A 20,729-nucleotide genomic window follows, 5' to 3' on the forward strand; every position below is an offset into this window, starting at 1 on the left:
TGAGGGAGCAAATTTGTATTTGGTATTATTCTTGCCAGCTGTTAATAGCATTTGGATACATCAAGCTGGCAGCAGAATTTAGCCTTTTTGCTTAGGTAAGCTGCTTTGTGAAACAAACTGACCATAGCATTTATTAGAGGTCTGAAATCAGGACTGCATACATTTACAGCAAAATAACAGTAAAAGATTGTGGCAGGGCCTAAAAGTGCTGGAGAACAGCTGATGACTGAGCTTTAAGACGCTGACTATTAGCATTTGAACAACTTTGTTACCACCTATAGATACCATAATGTGTAGATACCATACTTGTAATGTTGAGTCAGACTTAAGTCATAACTAACCTGGGTGTTTTGGAATACGTGCATTTTTGAGAGCTTCCCACTACTTCAGTGCGCTGGCCCAGCTGAAGAGAAAAGCCAGATGGTTTTGGCAACGAAACATTAAAAATGACTGCTACCAAAAGCACTTCATTAAAATGAGCTCAATTTGGATTTATGGATTATGTTCAGACTTTATGCTAGCAGATGAAAATTAAGCCGGACTGTCTTCCTAAGCTGTACTATGAGAGAATTTTGAAAGCAGAGAATACAGGAGTTTGAGCTGTCAAACTGTGCAAATCATTTCTCTCTTACTCCTTTCCCTTCAATAATGGCTTTGCCAGCCTTCAGTGCTTTCTTGACAGACTTAACCAGAAGTTTTCTTTCCTTATGTTCATACTTTATTTTTCATGTTGTATATATGATTCATTTAACTGACATTAAAAAAGCAAAATATAGCTTAAAATACACCTTAAAAAGACACAATCCAAAATAAGAGTAAGGGTTGCTATAGAAAAAGATGGAAGTCCTATTATTATTATTGTAGTTCTTATTGTTATTGGTTTACTATGTATAAGTTGTTTACTGTAGTATTCTAAGAGTCTGCTTATTAGGCACATAATATCAGAAAAGAAAGTGAAATATGTAAATCTTATTACAATTATATTACCTGTATCCGTGGGGAACTATGAATTCAGAGAGGACTGAACTTACAATCTAGATTATTTCATTTATAAAGTTTGAAATCTGTTAGTGAGAAAGTTGTGAGGAACTTTGAGTGCCAGGATGAAACGTGCCCTTGTGACATAACAGTATCTTAAGTAGCAACAAGAACTGTAATTTCAAGCTGTATGCTGAATAGTTATTCATATCAGTGACAGACTGCATTTAATGGCAATGGAGTCTGGCTGCCACTGGCCATCAGGATTGAGACACTCATAAACATGAATAAAGATATTCCTAAAAGAAGTTAAAAGGTCCATTGAAAGCTGAGTGGTCCTTGAGCAAGTGTGACAGGTGGCATAGTTACTTAAACAACTTTATGGTCATGATGAAATGGTAGATGTAACACATGCTATTTTTATGCTGCTACAACATATGTATCTAGAATGCCTTTGCTAATAATTCAAAGACAGAATTTTGCAGTCTACAAAACTAAAATGTCGATGAATGTATTGAAAACTTCCCCAAGGACAATGTTAGGACTTTTGAATTAGTCCATCATGGAAGACTGTGCCACAGAGTCTGCTGTTCAGACCTGTCTTTGCCACAGGACAGATGTTACATTAATAAAAGGATTTGTACGCTACCTCTGACCAGCAAATTCATCTGGAGAACAAGCGTGTATACCATCACTGATTTTAGTTTTCTTCAGATGAAAGCTTATTATCACTGACATGTTGGCTTTGTGCTGGGTGAATTTTTATAATGCAATAGAGAAGAGGTCTGGTGGAACAGTATTTTAATTAAATAAATAATAAAGCACATATATTGCAAAATATACAAAAACCAAGCATCACAGTACTTTCAAAGTATGCTTGAAAGTAGTTAGAAGCCAGGCTACAGGCTTTTGTACAGCAAGCATACTATTTGAAAAGAAACTATCTAAAGGATATTACCCAAGGTTTTAGTTTTGGACTGTGATTTCAAGATGAGAAAAATGAGGTGTCTTACTGATTTGTTTTGTTTTCTTTCAGTAAAATATGAAGAGCTGTATTGTTTCTCGTTCAATCCAAAATTAGATAAAGAAGAACGAGAACGAGGCTGGAAACTTGTGGACCTCAATGAAGAATATAACCGGATGGGTATTCCGAACAACTATTGGCAGATTAGTGATGTAAACAGAGACTATGGAGTGAGTTGCTGTGATTTTTCTGTTGCAGAGACTGTAAAGCGAATCAGTGTGACTGTGGCCTTCCATGGTGCTTAGACAGGGGATCCCTTTGTGCTCAGTGCTGTACGCACTTATGCTGTACACACAGAAATCAGTTGTGTATAGTTGAGGTCCCTAGAAGCTAAGTAATTGTGAGAAATAATAAGCAAAATATCTTCTGAAGGGAGTTTGTCCACATGCTTCATTGGTTCTGTTGCTGGAACATGTCCATGTTAAGGAACACCAGTGAAATTCTCAGAGGAGACTGAATAGGCTGTCAGGGTTTGTTTTCATTTTGTTAAAACCAGTGGAAAAAAACATTTGACCTCTGCTATGATAAAGTGTAGGAAAAATGACATCATGAATACAATCAAGTTTACCACAACAGCATCTTTAACCACAAGGCCTGCCTTTTCTTTGTCCTTACATATCTTCAGCTCTCTCAGAATCTAAGTTCTTCTTCTGAATCCTAATTCCTTTATTCATCTCATAAAGCACCAGGCAGATACTGGACTCAGCCAGGATGCCCCTGACAGCGTCAGGAGAAGGAAATTTGACAGGGATCACACTTGTGTTCCTGTATGTCTCCAGAAAAACTTCTGGATAGTTTTGGCTGCCTCGTTGGGTTCCTTTGGGAACTGGTAGGCATTGCTTTCAGTATCCTCATTTCATATTGATAAATTTCTTTTGTTCAAGTACCTATTTTTTTCCATTATTTGCCCCAGATTTGCTGGAAAAATTGGCTGTACGGTCCCCTCTCATTATAATAGGGATGTCAGGGAACCTCACCCATTCCCATCCTTACTTCCAAATTCTGCTGTTAAGGAAGTAGCTGTCGTAAATACAACCCTGTATTACAATATAATCCTGACTCTGGTTTACTATGTGCACATTCTCAATGAGGCACTCAGCATTATTTAACATGTGGAAATATAGCCCTTCAATCTTTCTGCTTCAGTTTTGTCATCTATACAAGTTAGAATGAATACTTCCCCACTTCAGGAGACTGTTTTGAGAAACATAGGTGAGATTTATACAATAATTATGGAACATTTCCTGACATTAAAGTTTTTGGATATTTTGGTTTTGCAGTGGAGATGGCTAATATTAGTTGTATTTTGTAGACCAGGTAAGCAGAGTTTCCTTTTACAGGTCTGTGACTCCTATCCTACGGAAGTGTACGTACCAAAATCTGCAACCGCACACATCATAGTGGGGAGCTCTAAATTTCGAAGCCGAAGGCGTTTCCCGGCTCTTTCTTACTACTGCAAGGATAACAATGTAAGTGTGAATTTGTAGCTTTGGAGCATTTGCTTATTTTGGTCTAGCTTTCATAAATCTTCTAGTAGGCTTTTACTGAAAATCACTGCTTAAGATTTTTTTAAAGAATGGTTAGTGCAGTTTGAACATATTGTCAGTGGGCACATACTGGAATTGGGGTTGGTTCGTTAATGGATATTGAATGCAGTCATTTAAGCCCAGCTTCATTTAGCTAACACAAAATATGTGACCCTGGAGCACAAGCAGGTGGAGTGGTACAAGAGGCCAGAGGGACCTGGGGAGACTAAATGAGATGTAGAGTGATGCAGGGCAGTAGCAGGCAGCCTGGCAGGTGCCTGGGAGGGGATGGGTGCCACCTTCTCCTCCCTGCTGCCACATGCTCTCAGGGCTGACAGCAACTGCCTTGCTTGTTTGTAATTGCTGGGAAAAATAACCCTACCTAGACTATTTGCACTTCTGTTTCTGGCAGCTGAGGTAAAGGAATCCCTTGGACGGAGAGATCCCATGCACGGCGTGTTTTCACATTTGCGTCCCAGACCTCTAGGGAGCGGCTTAGCACAGCTCTCATTGCCAGTTGCGATGGTGTCAAAGGATCTGTGTGTGTAATATTGCCTACTATTTCAGTCCCAGCCTGGCAACTGCATGGCCAGGTCTTTCCTAGTAGTGCTGGGAGAGGGCCAAGCCTTCCCAAGGGACAGAGCTGGTGTGGGATTACAGGGCATCTTTCGAGTTTGCCACACAGGGTGGGAACGATTTCCACTGGGTGTCACAAGCAGGAAGCATGAACTACAGTCTCCAAAGAAATCTTCTCTTTCAGTGGGCCCTATCCTAGGCTTAAGCTTCAAAAGGAAGGAATGAAACAGTACCCTGACTCCTTCTTTACCCCTTATTGCGGCAGAATTCTGCTTCAGAAAAGATCTATGGATTTGATTACAAAACAGGAGGATATGAAGACTTAAATAGTAAATACCATCTTTGCATAAATTGCCAAAATTTTCAACAGTGAGTACTTCTCATAGTCATCTTAAGTCCAAATATAGGTATTTAGCATTCAAAACATTTTGACATTGTCAAATCTCAACAAAAGAGAAGGTCTCAGGGATCAGCTAAGTATCAATATATAGCTGTTCAGTTTGGATGAGTTTCATGATTTCAGCCTAGATATTTTCCATATTGTGGCTGAAATTCAGGTTAAGGTTAGGGTTCATGTTCAGACCATCAGGGTCTGAAGTAATACGTTCACTTGTGGATCCTGCGAGGCTCAAAGGGCTAGGGAGATGGTTGAAAACATTGGAAGAAATGCCTCTGTGTTAGCTGAGAGGTTGGCATGAGCTGCAAGGTAACAGAGTAATGGCTAGGAGTGGAGTAAGGATTTGGGATGGAAAGCATCGAACAACCATGGTGACAGCAAGATGGGCAGGGATCTGTTGCTGGCAGTGGGGACTGCTGCTAGTCATTGAGTCCTTCACCATTCCTGCCCAGAATTTGCCCATACCTCTTTGATACTTAAAAATTGAACATACCCAGGGATTCCTATAGATGTATGTACTCACCTAAGCAATTGGCTGGGGTCAGCAGGAGGATCTCTTTCACAGAGATCATGGGTTTTGATTCCTGCCTGTGACATCTAGTGGGTCAGCAGGTCAGCTTTGCAGTAATGGCAGTGTAGCTATTTCATAGGCCAGGGCTAAACATGATCTTAACCCTGAGCTTAACGTTGACAGACAAGCCATTCTCTCGTACTGGTGCCAGCACACATCTTAACCCTTTGGGCCTTCAGGATGATATGGTCAGCAGCTCCAGCCCCTGCTTTGCTGAATCCTAACCTTAATCCACAATGCCAACTTTAGCCTTAACTTTAGCCCACGATCCATAGCTACCTCAGATATGGTACATCATAGGTGAGAGAGAAATGTCTTTCCTATATTAAAATGATAAGTTGTTGACATAGTCATATACACTCCTTTTGCTTCATGCGAAGTAGCTATAAGCATATATTGAATCACTGAAGTGTGCACTGATCAGCCAGCAAAACTATAGGTAACAGTCTATTGGCAATATCTGTTAAAGTCTAAACAGGTTCTGACATAAATCGTGGTCTCTGTATTAAAGATCCAAATTTTACTAACTACTGATATTTCAAAGACTTGGCTGGAAATGAGCATGTTCCTTCTCACAGTTATAAATAATCTATAGGGCAGTCTGCTTAGGCCATGGCCTTCAGCAGACAGAGTCTCTTCATGCATACGGTCAGTGCTCAGACAGGTCTGAAAAAAGCACAGGTATTAGCTCCCTGCCCACTACAAATCTTTCCGTTCCCTGCCGAGCAATGACTGGGAAATAAATCCTCCCTGCTTCCTGTTTCCCAGTCTGCTCCTTCTTTCCCAGTTTGTGCTGGAGGTCTGATCCTGATGGGTTTTGGGAGAAACTCTCTTGCCTTCGGCAGTAGCACTGATTGTACTCAGGGAGACAGGCCGCCTGACCCACTTCCCTGGCAGTAAGGTCTTTCTCCAGAGGCAGCACTAAAAATACACCGCGATCAGTGATCTGGCTGATTTTTGCACGTTTTTGTTTCCTGTACTCATGGTGGCTCAGGCTCCTTAGTGAAGCACCTCGGGGTGCGGGTTGGGTGCAGCTCCACAGCAGTGCCGTCAGGTGTGACGCTGAGGTGCGGACGACAGTGCGAAAGCGTCCGTTCCCTGTGCTGTGTCAGTGGTCTCGTGACTGCAGTTCTGTTCTCATCACACTCGCTAGATACCACCTTTCAGGAGCTATTCCATGTTAGGGAAATATACTGTTCTAAAATAGCTCTATAGGCTGGATTCAAGACTAGACCTGGGCCAATGGAGTTTTATTGTTTTAATATTTTCTTGCCTTTGTAAAAATGATTATTGTTTATTATATGCAATACATTTTTATCACTTTGCTCTTCCCATGTAACTGTACACCTATGGTGAACAACTAATGAGCTGTTTTTTTAAATGCTTTGGGATGCTAAGTCATTTTTGCTTAGTAATTATGCTGATTTTTTGTTTGTCTATTTTTCTGCAGACCTCCATATGTAGGAGCAGCCAACCTTTATCTGGCTTCAGTGCGCGATGCCTTGAAGATGAACAGATGCTCCAGGCCATTAGAAAAGCAAATCCAGGAAGTGATTTCTTATACGTTGTTGACACTCGGCCCAAAGTGAGTACATTAAATTTCTTGCACATACTCAGCAAGACTAAATCTGGGCTGAATACACCAGGGAAGATTCACAAACTAAATGACAGTGACCATAATTCTGGTCTCAGCTGCATCCGTGTAAATACACATGTAAATCTGGTTTTATCAGAGGAATTTTAACTAGGAATCTTGCCTATGTTTCATCTCTTAAAGAATTTTTTCCTTTACATTGAGCCTTTCTCTTTTTTGTTCTTAACAGATGTCGATACAGAAAAATAAATAATAACTTAGAGTAGTAACTGTTAGGTTATGTGATAGAAGGCTAATCTGCACACACACACACACACACAAAGAAGCCAACAGTAATACATTGCTGATGAGGCTAGTGAAAAAACAATTCCTGTTATCAACTGTATTTTCAGTTGTTTATAATGCTGCAAACCTCTACCTTCTTCTTCTAAAATTTTCCAAGCAAGATCTCTCCTGCAGGTGGGAAAATTTTAACAGCATGAGCGTGAGGCTAAGGAAAATACATTTACTCAGGCTACAAAAATTCAGGAGAACTTTTCTTTGAATATCTCTAGCACTTTTGTGTTTTAGAGACAGAATCTGAAACATGGTAAATAGTGATTGCAGGTGCCATTTCTCCACAACTGACTAAAATCTTTGGCCAACATAAAAACTTTAGAAAAATTATGGCGTGAAGGTACTCAGTAAAGATCTAGAAGAGGTTTGAAGCTAATAAAGATTGTGTCTGAATTTGTCATGCAAGCAAATTTAGCCCGAGATGACAAGGCGTGGGCTTACAGTTTCAGTGCCTGGAAGCAAGAGTAGGGATATGCTGTGTCTTACGCTATCAGTAATGTCCCTTTCTGAAGGTGAAGGAAAGGAAACCAAAAGGGCAGAATCTCCACAAAATCCCTGGTGTGGGTATCTGATGAGCTGCAAGGGAGAAAGGGAAAACTGAGTGTGAAGAAGCGAAGAGAAGGCACAAGAAAGCTGTTTTGTCATCCTGCGATGGTCGCAGAGCTGTGGGAGACAGAGGCTGGAGGGGCGAGGGGGCTAAAACCGCACCGTGAGGAAGGACAAATTGGAAGGAGATTTGGGGTGGAGGTAGGAGACTGCCGAGGCAAACAGCTAGCAAAGAGGAACCCATCTGTTCAGTTGCTGGTCGATTGAAGGCCTGGGGGCTGGTGGGAAAATAGTGAGCGCTCACAGCTGCTGTGGGAGTCAGCAGTCAGAAAATCCGGGCTGTGGGATACTGCGTTGCACTTTTTAATTTGGTGAATACTTGGACCTTCGTTTCCCTCCTTCCTATTGGGGAAATGAGGATGGTGCCACTGTATTCATAGTTCTGAAGAAAGCTAATATGTGGGGACCATTATAATAGCGATGAGCACTAGGGAAGGATTGGTGTGACTGTGTTCACAACAGGCTTTGGATAGTAAGTACTGATTGGACTGCCCAAAAAATGCTTGTTTAACAAGCATTTGGTATATGATGATAGTAAGTGTAACATTCCTTGGCTGATGATATTGGTACTCCTCTCTAATTAAGGAAGATTCTCAGTGGTGAGATTTATCACTAAAGACTCACTGACTTGGCCGCTAATGATGTTTTGCAAGGTAACAACAGGGAGCTCCAGTCCTGTAAGAGTAATATGACTTTGGTGAAACATCTCATGTGTGGAGTGACAAAAGCCAGGAGCTCAAATGGAGAGAATGAATCATTCCTGAATGGCTGTGTGTTTCCAGCAGTGCTGGCTCCTTCAGGCGCCACTCAGGAGATAAAGACTGGTTGTTTTTATTGAACTTCTCTGGAAGGAAAGTTTTGTTGTGAAGAAATTTGTATACCCAGATTCCTACTTATCTGCGCCTGCACTATAGGAATGGACCGATTTGCTAAAGCTCCTGTGGTTCCAGGTGCCAAATACAGCCTCACTGCTATTCTGCCAGTTCCTAATGCACGTGTAAATCCAGAGCATGTAGGAACTGATGTGTTTTAGTGCAAGCTGTTCCTGGCATTCCTCAGGAGACCTTTAACAAATGCAAAGGTAAGGTATCAAGCTGGTGCAAGGTTTTCTGTTGCTCTTGGAGGTTAAAACCTACCTGCCTCTTTTCTCATCAGAACTGGTTCCTTGCAAAAATTATGAATATTGATAGCCCCTTGAATTCTACATTCCCAAGTGCTTTTTGTATGCGATCCGTCTTGTGCTTGACAATCTTCAATACAAAGGACTTGGCTGAGGAGCTAAGCTTTGTTGCCACTTCATTTAAATATACCAGGATGAGCATATGCAGAGCTTTTACTTTAGCGACTGTCTTTCTCCATTTTCTCCTTACTCTATGTGTTTACAGAAGAAGCTAATGTAAACTTACGTTCTGCATATGAGTAGAACAAATTATTTCTATAACTCTACAAAAAGAAACTACCAAGTTATCCTCCACACTAAAGAAGGTCCCATGAAAAGTCTGGTGAGGTTTGTTCCCTTAGAGATTGTACGCTTATCTCCACTGAGACAGGCCCAATTTTGAGAGATTTAGAGCAACAGATGGAATTTGATAGGTGATGTGGAAAACTTGTTAGTAAATATTGTGGCAGCTGCAAAGTTTGGCAATTGACAATATTTAAAATAAATGAGTGTCAGAAAGCCTTGCCTATTATTTAGCCTATTATTTATTTACTTTTAAAGAGAGCTACTTCAGATTGGCTTTTAATAAAGAAGGATTTCTATGATAAAACTGCTGTGTTACAGAGGAAGTTTATAGCATTTACAGTATTGATGTTAGGTCAGTTAAGGTCTAGATTCTTGTCATTTAGGGTTTCAGGATTTGGTGGTAACTTAGAAATATGCATACAGATTTTTTTTTCCCCAAAAAAGCTATGTGTTACTATAGAGAGACTGCTTCATTTTGTTTATATTAGAACACTGACGTCTACTTCAAAAGGGAGAGAGTAGAATTCAACATATAATTTATATCCTTCTAGCATGTCATACTGAGGACTCTGTCCTTAAAGGACATGCTATTCACAGGCAATATCTTTTTTTATTGTTCATTGATAGTCAAAGATTAGCAGACAGCTGGTTGATTGGAAAACTTTCTGCCTGCAGTTTTTCCTTAATTGCATACTGCAAGTTAAAAGCAGTTCTATGCAGGCTTTGAGTAAATGAATAAAGTATAGTTCCTTCTGTTGTACCGTGAAGTTCATGCAATGTTGCAATTAATAATGATGGTCCACAACTGCAACTAGGTATTCCTATTGCTAAGTTGGACTCATAGCAATGGATGTTTTAGAAATAACAACACTATGAAGATGAAAAAAGACTATCTTCACATTTCCAAATTGGGCAGAAAATAAGAATTAAAAAGCAGTCTTATCTGTCTGTTTCCTTATGCATCTAAAAGGAGATTATAATGGTGTAAAAAGCTTATAGTCATCAGCTTTTTCCTTTTAAAGTGAAGAGCCCAAATTTGATCCACGTCAACCTATTTTGAGTTACGATATAAAAAAGCCATACTCCTTGTACATCTTAGTTGGAGATGTGTTGGCAGCAGAAGATCCTGCTTAATCCTGCTTTCAGTTCCAAATTAAAACTGAATAGTGAGAATATGTGTGCTCGGGGTGGAGACAGCAAGAGCCTGTACTCAAGTAATGGTATCACGGTGTATACAGAAGTATGTTATTGTGGATTTCAGCAGTGACCACTGAGGAAGCAAATCGGCAGTGCTTCCTGCAAGTTTAGGAAATAAACTGGAAATGGTATTATCTCCCTAGTCTCTTATCCCCTAGACAAAATATAAGAGAGAGCTCATTTTGATTATTCATGAAAGTTGGTTCTCATTGCCATGAGGACCAGTCATCTTTTGTCGGACGGTTCCCTCGTAGGGTCTCACCAAAAGTTGTTAGTGCACGTCAGTGCTGATGTGCATGCAGTATCCTCTGCTATTTTCATCTTGGATCTTTCCTGAGCAGAGGCTGTTAGCTGTGCCTAGAGGCATGGAAGTTTTGTAAAATAGACTTTTTTGTTACGTCTGGAGCTGTGATATTTATTTTGAAGTTCAAAGGCTTTCCAGCCTTACAGAGTGTATCTGTCTCACATAAAAGCAGCAACTTTATTCAAAAAGACAATTCTACTGGACAGTGAGATTCTGCTTTAGAAAATCAAAAAAGTAGATAGGATAATAAGGGAAAAGTACTTAATTGATTTATATCATCTTTAGTTTTTAGTCTGGAGATCAGAAACTGGCATAACATGTTTGGCAGTTCATTTGCTTTTCCTCCAAGAATCTCAGAAGGGGGGAAAAACCATAGAAATCCCTTAATTTTACACTCAGGAAGACTGAGGTAAAGAAGCATTTAGGGACAGGAAGCAGGTAACAGACTCAAAGACAAAATCCCAGCTTCCAGTTCAGTGTGTTTTTTTGCTGAAGCACAGCAAAATATTTCATAGGGCTGCACTGCAGATGAAAATATTTGTGGCCATTTTGTCAATTCAGAACTTTTGTGGTCTTATGCAAGTGGAGCCAAGCAACTGCAGCTAGGGAGAAACCGCTGCAACGTTACTCCACGCTTCAAAGAAGTGTGCTATACCGACTTTTTGAGAATTTTAGCAGTAAAACACGTAATTTGGGGAAGGATGTACAATGTACGTATACTACGGAAACAGTGGCATGGCAGATAAGACACTGCCATCTTCTGGATGTGTTCTGCTAGTAAATATAACACTGATGGAAAAGTAAAATCAGATTAGCCTTTTAATAACAAATAACCTTTATGCTCTTGCAGCAAAGCCCAGAGGAAGAGCCCTGCATAAACTCTGTTGTGTCCATCTTCACTAACAAAGCTAGCTCTCAAAGTGGGTGAAACGGAGATCGGGGCCTTAGCAACCCAGCATGCTGCAACATACTGCAGAGCCCCGATTCCTGCCTAACTAGTTCTGTTGACACTGTGATAAATGCTGCCTATTTATGCTTGATTTAAATCACTCTGCCTTATTGCTGTAGACTGTGAGCTTTATTTTGAAAAGAATCTGTTCACTGTTATTTTTCATCTAGTTTTTCTAATTTTTCAGCTCAATGCGATGGCAAACAGAGCAGCGGGAAAGGGATATGAAAATGAAGACAACTATTCTAACATCAAGTTTCAGTTCATAGGCATCGAGAACATCCACGTCATGAGAAACAGTCTGCAAAAAATGCTTGAAGGTAATGCTTTTTACTGAAAAATAGAGAAAAGACTTGATTCTTGTGTCATACAAATCAGAATAACTTCTCTGAAATCAGCAGTAGTGAAAATAGGTATGGAAACAGAACTCGTATCTCCCTGGTGGCTAGTGGAACTTGTGCAATGGACCATCATTGCAAAACGTGGTGTTTTCCTGATTGCACAAACACCTTGTTTCATGAGTGAAATCCAGACACCATTTACTTTAATGGCAGACATCTTAAGACTTCTCTACAGCTTACTACTACTTTTCTTCCCTTCTTCTTTTGTGGCTTACAGTTTGATGGTGTCATGAAAAAAAAGACTAATGACATATCTGAATGAATACTAGTGGAAAATACAGGATATATATTTTTTTTAGCTCTGAAAACGTATGTGTGCCCCCCCCCCCCTTTGGTCAATAAAGAGGTCATGCATTTTAGACTGTAAATTGTAACAGAAACCTGTTTATGCTCTGTATCAAGGATGTCACATCAAGTGTATTTGCAAAACTAACAGTCAATGGGTGTAACCATTCAGAAACTTCATAGTTCCTGGACATAAATAGTGATTATTTTCTAAATACTGAACAGTGTATAAACTAGTGCATCTGGACTGCCACTTAATATTTGGATTACATTACTGTTTAGAGGCCTTCTGGGAAAAGGATAAGAATAAATCCTTGACCCAAAATCTGTTGATTTTTAACAAGCAAATAGTAAAAAAGTGCTCCCTCTGCTCCCCACAGTACCAGTGTTTACTTCATGTGTATCGTCAACAGAAGACATAAAAAAAATTCTTTCACCTCCTGGATCAGCTTGATCTAGCTATTCTTGCTTGGATGCTCTGCCCACACTCATTTATTCTTCGTCCACCTCACGTTATCTGTATGCAGGTGTGAGATTTAGATCAAAGAGGGGCTTACCTGTCACAGGAGAGTTGTGCTCGGCTCTCAGATAAGAGCAATTTATGGAAACCAGAAGTAAATTGTGACACGGGTAAACCATCGCTCCTCCTGCCCTGTAGAGAGGAACTGTCAGGAGAGGAGGCCTTTGGCACCGCCTGCTCCCGCAGGCAGTGCTGCCATTACCACTGTCTTCCTGTGAGGTCCAGCATCTCTGCTGAGATACTTCCCAAGAGGGAGACAGGCACGGGAACATACCTTCTCCTGTCATCCTTGGCCACCGGTGTTTCCAAGGTTGTCTGGGGGGCTTTTGTGGCCTCTGGTCAGTAAACATGCTTGCGTGGAAGAGAAGGGCCCTAGGGCTCTGCTCTGTTCATTACAAATGCATGTGCACATAACCCTACCTGGCACTTTAGGTTAACTCAACATCTTCAAGGCAATTTGTTTTATTTTTAGTATGTCACGCTCTTCATAGTGTATTCTTGTTTAGCTCCTTGATCCAAGGGATCTCGGACTGGAAGATAAGAGGATTTTTAGTTAACTACAAAGTCTTGTTTGACCAGAAGAGAAGCCAGGTGAATAAACCTGTCCTTTTATTTGTTTAGTTCGAGTCCATCAAAGTTAAGATAGTAAACAACCAGCCTGGCTGCGTGGGACAGTGCTGGTTTAGAGCCAAAAGTTCATCAGACAGACCCATGACCCAAACTGATATGTAACAAGATAATTTCTAATACACTTAACACTTCATGCTGCTTGGTAACATAACATCTTAGCATCTATTTTTAAATGAACCACAGGTTGAAAAAGCCATTTTTTTCCAAGGTTTTATATTTACTATGTTGAAATTGCATGTTTAGAAACCTGATTGATAAGATGAGCATCAGAGGAGTGAAGTCTGTGATTTCAAATATCAAATTGCTTCTTATGGATTCCAGTTAATGAGCAGGGTTTTCCTCATGTAAGATACCGTGCGTGCAGTTTTTCTGTTTTCCCATTTATAGTAGTGTCCCTTTATCTGCTTCTTTTGTGGCCTTTAAAATTATGTATTACCTGACCTGTGCATACAAAGGGTACCAGAATCAAAAGATCTTCAAAAGACACTGATAACACACATTTAATATGCCTTTAAGTTTTCATCAAGGGGTGTTTAAGTATACCTAGATGAATCTCTAACAGAAAACATTACATATACAAATGTTACAAAACATGTCGCTGATCATGATATGCTGTGAGATGTTACAGGGCACACAATCTTTAAAGAGATAAATGAGGCTGATTAAAAGTGATTTTAGTTTAATGTGTGCTGTATTGTTGCTTTGAAACATACAGCATGGAAAAGAAGATGTAAGGACATAATAGGCCTGACTTGCGACAGGAGTACAGCAAAGGTAATTTTATTCAATTTTTGGAATTAAGCAGATGTGCAGGTCAGATGATTTTTTTTTTCATATGGAAAACTGCAGCTTATTTTCAGTATACAATCTTAAATAACTTCTAACACTAAGGAAATTTGAACAAAAATCAATGATACAGTCTTCCATTGGAAAATGCACTTTTATTAGGAATGCATTGATTTCAGTGAAATTTCTTCAGGAAAAAGTTGAAGCAATTAAATTATATTTGTAATAATGTCAAGGATTTATTTATTAGTTGAAAGAATCTCTGGTTTCAACTTTATGATTTTACTAATTTTAATTTTCATAATTTCAGTTATAATAACTTTAACATGTATTTATTCTTGCTTAATACGTTGATTTTTAGCAAAAGCTATTAGCGTTATAAAATGACTAAATCTGTAGGATGATGGATAGTATTTTTTTTAGAATTTGTGTTCTCCAAAAAATGTTGATATCTGACTTTACTCTGGAACAAAAATATGTTTCAAAGTGCTGGAATTTCCTTTGGGGAGGAAATTGTTTGACAGCTGTCCCTGCTGCCTCATATTGTTCTTAGTAGCAAATTGAATTGTTTAAAAAAAAAGAAAAGGTGGATATGATGATACTTGTCATAATTTTGATCTCGTGCAGAAAGTCCTCAAAATAATATTTAATCTCGGAAGGAAACGTCGCACAAGGACTTTTCTCGGTCCAGCTGCAAGATGCAGGTGCTGAGGGACCCTGCTGTTTTGGTGTTTGCGCTGGGGTGAGCTCTGTCTTGTTCCCAGGGGCAGCCCAGCCCAGACCCCATCTGTTGTGCATTGAGACGATGACCCCACGTGCTCTCTGTCTGTATTTAAACAGCAAATATGAGCTGCTCCTCCCCTCACACCCGGAGCGTTAGCTGCTGATGTAGGAGCAGCCCTCTGCTCCTTGGGCTTCAGTGCTACGTCAGGCAGAAAGGGAGCTGCAGGGCTTGGCCCACAGGTGTGACGTCCTCCTCTACCTGCAGCGGTGCTGCCAGCGGTGGGAATCGATCCTGCCGGGGTGTCCCGTCCCCCTCTGGCACATGGGCTGAAGAAGAGAAAGTTGCCAGCAAGAGCCCTGTTTCCTCCTCCCCTGCTGGGGAAGGAAGCACCGCTGGATTTGTGCGAGCTGTGCCGGTGGGCTCCTTGGCTTTCCTGCGCACTCTGCCCCCAGAACAGGAGGGGGAGGCGGTATTTCCCCAACATTTTGGTACCTTTTATGCAGAGCTGGAAGGGTGCTTTCCCTGAGGACCTCCTAATTGAATTCGGAACTAAACTCAGCATTAAGGTCCTGATGGGTAGCCAGAAATCCTTTGAAATGTATGGTGTATGCCTTTAATTTAGGACAGTCTGGACTTTGCTCAGTGAAGTGGTAGGTAAATATTGATTCTAATTTGGTAGTGGGAATGAGCAAAGCACTATTTCAACTTTACCTTGGACTTCTGTAAACAGAGACAGCAGCTTCAGCTGGAATTCAGCGACTAATTGGTCATGCTGCCATCTGCACAGGCACATTAATCATGTGAAAGGCTGTTTGCTTTCACTGCTGCTATCTATGCATTTTTAAAAATATCTTTCAAAAATGTTCTAAAGTAAACATCTGGAGGAGGCCTTATGTACCAAGATTGCAAGATTTCATATGGATGCATTAGGCTATTTTGCCTCTGAATTAAAAAGAGTCAAGACAGATACATTGAGATGTGGTCCAAACTCTGAATTTGCCTTGCAAAAGTAAATTCTGATCACATCGGAGGAAATAGAAGTTTTGCTGCTGGTCATAATGGATCAAAAATTTAATTCAGTCTTTTAAAAGATTTCCAGAGGATAAGAGTCCTACTGAGACATTATTAATTCACAAATAATACATTAAGTCAGTAAAAAAATGAAAATTTTCATTGTATTCCTTGCATGAGCTTGGTATGAGATTAGTATCTTTAAGAAAGTGTCATTCCACATAGATCAAAAGAAATGCTTGATCTATTTCTGTGGTGAATTTAGTATGTCACTCTTGAAAATGGTAACACCAACTATTACTGGGAATTTATTTTTTTGCTGTTAGAATGAGATCATCTGAATCAGATTTTGATGGCCTTTATTTTTTTCTTTTGATGTCACAGACTCTGGAATATTAAAAGAGAAACAGGCACTCAGTGTTGTAAAAACTGGGAGAATTTTTTTTAACACGGTATAGAGCTAGTTTTCAACAAAATATTTTCTTGATGAATTGTGGCTTTTCCTTACCATCACGATGTTTTCTGACTGTGTATGAAATTTTATGAACATTTCAATTGGGGGTGGGGCAGGGGGGAGAACTCTTGAGAGAATTGCTTTATCTGAAATACCATTACCTGTGGCAATGCTAAAGGCCGGACTTGGTGGTTCGGCTCTTACGGTGCTTACCAGATTCAGCTTCTTCAACAAATCTGGTGGTGGATAGGAGGCTGAGGCATGATTTAGGTGCTTGTCTACCTGCCCACCTGCAGAAATGTGTATTCTTCTTGATTCTGTCCTAATTATTAAATAGAAAATCCCCTTTCTCAAAGCTTTGAAAACTTGGCTGCCTACACAGTTATGGAAAACCTGTGCTGCACTGAAGGAAATATTGGTGAACTGTTTGCAACAGGCTTTGTAACAGGTTCTCTTTTTAAATGAAATTTCCATAGTGGGTGCAATTTGACCCAGCCCTGTGTCTAAAATGTGTTCTTTGAGTGTTAAAGTTACACTGTCAAGTAGCCATTCTTTTCAAAAGAGGGGTGTTTTACACAGGGGGTCTCTGAACAGGTAACTCGTAGGCTGATCAGTCAGGGAAGGCTTCAGAAGTTTAAATTACTGTGCATTTAAGATGTAGCTTATTTTGCAGTTTGTGAACTGAAGTCGCCTTCTATGAGTGACTTTCTGTGGGGCCTAGAAAATTCTGGCTGGCTGAAGCATATCAAAGCCATTATGGATGCTGGCATTTTTATTGCAAAGGTAAAGTATATAAAAATGAAAAACAAAACTTGGACTAACCAGATACAGAAAGTGAGGACCAAATTCTCTGCTTGTGGGTAACTTCGGTTATCTTCAGTGAAGTTGGATCAGAAAAAATTGTCTTGTAATGCATAACATATAAGGACTTCAGTGTTGCCATATGGACATTTTGCTAATAAGTTAAAAAAATTGTGTTCTTTTGCACTGAAGACCTTAATTTACTAAAGCTGCTATCCTGTATCTTGTTATGCCTTGTATTCGAACGTTCCTACTTTACTCCCCAGCAGTTTCCGTCCCTATTTCCCTCGCCTCCACTGTTGTTTGGCCATTCCCCTTGCTGAAGGTTACTGTTCTAGAAATACTTCTTCACGTGATAGTTGTAATGCAGCAATATTAGCTATTGTATTATCACCTGGGTTATGTAGTGACTCAATTAAATTCACTTCCTAAACCAGCTCCAGTGTATTACCAAGGCCAAAATCTAGAGTAGCTTCTACTGTTACATACTTGATAAATGTTATCATCTGCTAACAGTGATTTTAATTTCAGTAACCCCTTCTTTTAACCTGTGCTCTTTTAGTGGTTCTGCTCTTTTTTTTTTATTATTACCATTTCTTCTAGGCTATTTTATTCACATGACCTGCTATACATGAATATATGGATAATACTTCATGAATTTCCTTTCTCAGTAACTGTGTTTGTGTCACTTTTCTTGCTTTGCTTCTTCCTGCTCAGCAGGCAACTGCAGTCTCTTATCTGAACACCTGCTGCAGGCTAAATACACATTAATAGTTCTCCTATCCCTACTAGATTTCATTAGCTTACAGAAATCATTTAACTCTAACTCTTGCCAACTTTCCCCCAGTAGCTAGTCTTAAAATAACATCCAAAAACATTTATTCCTTTTGTCCATATGCTTGCATGCTTCCTCAGACATTCATTTTGAGCTGTTCTTATTTGTACAGTTCCCAGTTCTCAGCTATTGGTCTTCTGCCCACAAGGGTTCTATTTTGGTAAAATTTACTTCTCTCTTGAGATAAGCATAATTTATTATTACTCCCTGTTCCTTTTTAAGCCCAAACTTGACCTAAATGTTTATTTTTCTAAGCAGTGTCTTTCCTAACCTATTTATTTCTCTACTTTCTAAGTTCTCTTTAGAAATGACAAAGGCCAAAAATCCTAGGTTTAAAAAAACCCCCAAAAGCTCAAGTTCCAAAAATAATGCAACACCAGCCTCTGGAGAACTCAAAAAGTATGATCCCTTCTTTGTATGTATCCCCTAGATTGTGTATAAAATGGGATCCTCCCTACCCAGTCATTTACATTAATAACCAAGATCTTTATGTAAATCTTTAGATATGGATATACACTACTACCACAGGCTTCCCCTCAAGTCTTTAGAGGTACATATTCAGTGGACAATGAATGAAGTATAGTGTAACAACATCCAAGCTAGCTCTGGCACCAGAAACAGACTACTAACGTTACTATCAACATGGGAAATAGCAGTATGCAATAGGGCTGTTCTGCTGCTGGTATGTGAGTTAGTCTACAGGTGTATCTGCATCTGCTTTATGTAGCCATTCATTCTGGCAGTAGTACAAAATGTACTTTAATTACTCTGAGCTGTGTGGTCTGGATCCCCATGTATACAGCAGGCTTCTTAAAATGATAATTGGTATAGCTATTTTCCAGATGACTATATCAGTATATTTTGGGGATGTATCTCCCTCCAAGTTCCATGAGAGCTAAGCACCTAATATTTTGCAATGTGTTTATACTCTTAGTGCATCTAAGAGGTAGGGGAGTAAGACTATCACACTTTACAAATAAGATTTTATAAGCTAGTTCTACAAAACAATGTGTATATGCTATATGCATAAGTGAAACTTAGGCACCCAAATGCCTCCTTGAAGTCTGCTCATCCAACATTTAGGTCTTCACCAGTGTTCACCAAACCTTTGTAGATGCTGAAATCCAGATCATTCTCTTTCTTGAGAAGCAATGCCACTCCAAGGTTAAACGGTTATTTTTTTCCTTCTCTCCTTCCCCTGGCCCAAAGGGATATTTAATTATTCCATGCAGGCCGAACAGCTTCAGTAAGAGATGCTGAAAGTAACTCAATCAGAATAGCCAACAACTTGGCAGTTAGAAATGTTGCTTGAGTCAGGATTCACCACCTTTAGTAGAATAAACAATTGAAACAGATTCCCACGTCCTCCTGTGAGAAAAAAACCCAAACTTTTCTTCACTGTGAGGTTGACTGAACACTGGAACAGCCTGTTCAGGGAGGCTGTGGAGTCTACATCCTTCATGATGTAGATGAAGAGATGACTCTGCTTGAGCAGGGGGTTTAGAGATGATCTGCAGAGGTGCTGTCCAACCCTAATCGTTCTGTGAGTCTGTGATTCTGTACTGGAGCATAAAAGGGTGATGTTGCCACCACCATATTACATGGGAATGTATGAGATTAAGCCCTCAATGAACACTGCTTAACATCATTCAGGAAGTCTACTGCAGAACAAAAAAAAAAAAGAAAAAAAAAAAAAAAGAAAAGAACAGGAATTCCCAATTCTCAGCTCAACTTATTACCCTACATGTTGCTTTGTCTCACTTTTTCCTCTCTTTGCCTTGTCTTTCCCCTGCTTGTGTTACCTCTGCCTTTTTCTGTATTCTTAGGCTGTGGCTGAGGAAGGTGTGAGTGTGCTTGTTCACTGCTCTGATGGCTGGGATAGGACAGCCCAGGTTTGCTCGGTAGCGAGCCTTCTATTGGATCCGTATTACAGAACTATGAAGGGATTCATGGTAAGCAGGCTCTGTTTTACAGAGTAAATAAAACTTTTATGGCATCATTTAAGGGAATGTTAAGATGAGTATCTTTGTTTCTAAAGGAAAATAAACTTTCCATATATATATATATATGTATATATATATTTTTTTTAACTAGGAGAGAAGGTTTTTAATCTATTCAAGTTACAGTCCCAGTGAGATTTTGGGTGTCAGAAGTGTGTGCTCCCGAGGTGTTAGACTGGAGTGAGCAGCCATCTTTGCAGCATGCTTTTGCCAGCAAATCAGTACTAGTAAAGCATCCAGGGATGATAATCAAGTTAATGGTCACATCCGAAAAAGAGGTCTGGAATGTTTTTAGAGTCTAGTTTAGAAAATGATGAATCAAGCTTATTTAAATTGTGATGAAATACTGACATCCTGTCTGCATCAACCAAGAATGCTACTTTCTCTTGAGTTGGCAGCAGTGTTCGTTGCTCATTAATTTTCTGCTTACTCCAAGAACTAACTGGGATTCAAATACTGCTTGCTTACATCATTCTTCCCCTCACTTTTCTGCTTCTTCTAAAAATTAAGTGGGATTCCAGTACTGCTTGCTTACATCATTCTTCTGCCTGCTCTAACATGTGTCAGCTCTGCTCACAACTGCTCCACAACACTGAATGCAATGTTCTCATTTTAGGTGTTAATTGAAAAAGATTGGGTTTCCTTTGGTCACAAATTTAACCACAGGTAAGGCTGTGCTAAGGCTTTTCTATATATATATGTATGTATTTTTTTTTCCATGTAGTCAGAATCTGCAGCCATTCCAATTCTACTACACTT

General features: G+C 39.7%; 1 protein-coding gene across 3 annotated transcripts in view; it reads left to right on the forward strand.

The window, feature by feature from the left end:
• The window catches only part of MTMR7 (myotubularin related protein 7), a 50,485-nt gene that overhangs the window by 21,083 nt on the left and 8,673 nt on the right, over window positions 1-20,729 (forward strand). For 2 of the 3 annotated variants that reach the window (XM_064511095.1, XM_026104566.2), the window contains exons 4-10: window positions 2,015-2,172; window positions 3,343-3,471; window positions 6,523-6,657; window positions 11,711-11,843; window positions 17,008-17,117; window positions 19,797-19,922; window positions 20,587-20,636. In XM_064511095.1, the coding sequence (XP_064367165.1) occupies window positions 2,015-2,172; window positions 3,343-3,471; window positions 6,523-6,657; window positions 11,711-11,843; window positions 17,008-17,117; window positions 19,797-19,922; window positions 20,587-20,636 (841 nt within the window). The remainder of the gene's footprint in view (window positions 1-2,014; window positions 2,173-3,342; window positions 3,472-6,522; window positions 6,658-11,710; window positions 11,844-17,007; window positions 17,118-19,796; window positions 19,923-20,586; window positions 20,637-20,729) is intronic. The other variant, XM_026104567.2, reaches the window with a different exon arrangement.

The sequence above is a fragment of the Dromaius novaehollandiae genome, chromosome 4 (genome assembly GCF_036370855.1).
Source record: "Dromaius novaehollandiae isolate bDroNov1 chromosome 4, bDroNov1.hap1, whole genome shotgun sequence".
Classification (NCBI taxonomy): Eukaryota; Metazoa; Chordata; class Aves; order Casuariiformes; family Dromaiidae; genus Dromaius; species Dromaius novaehollandiae.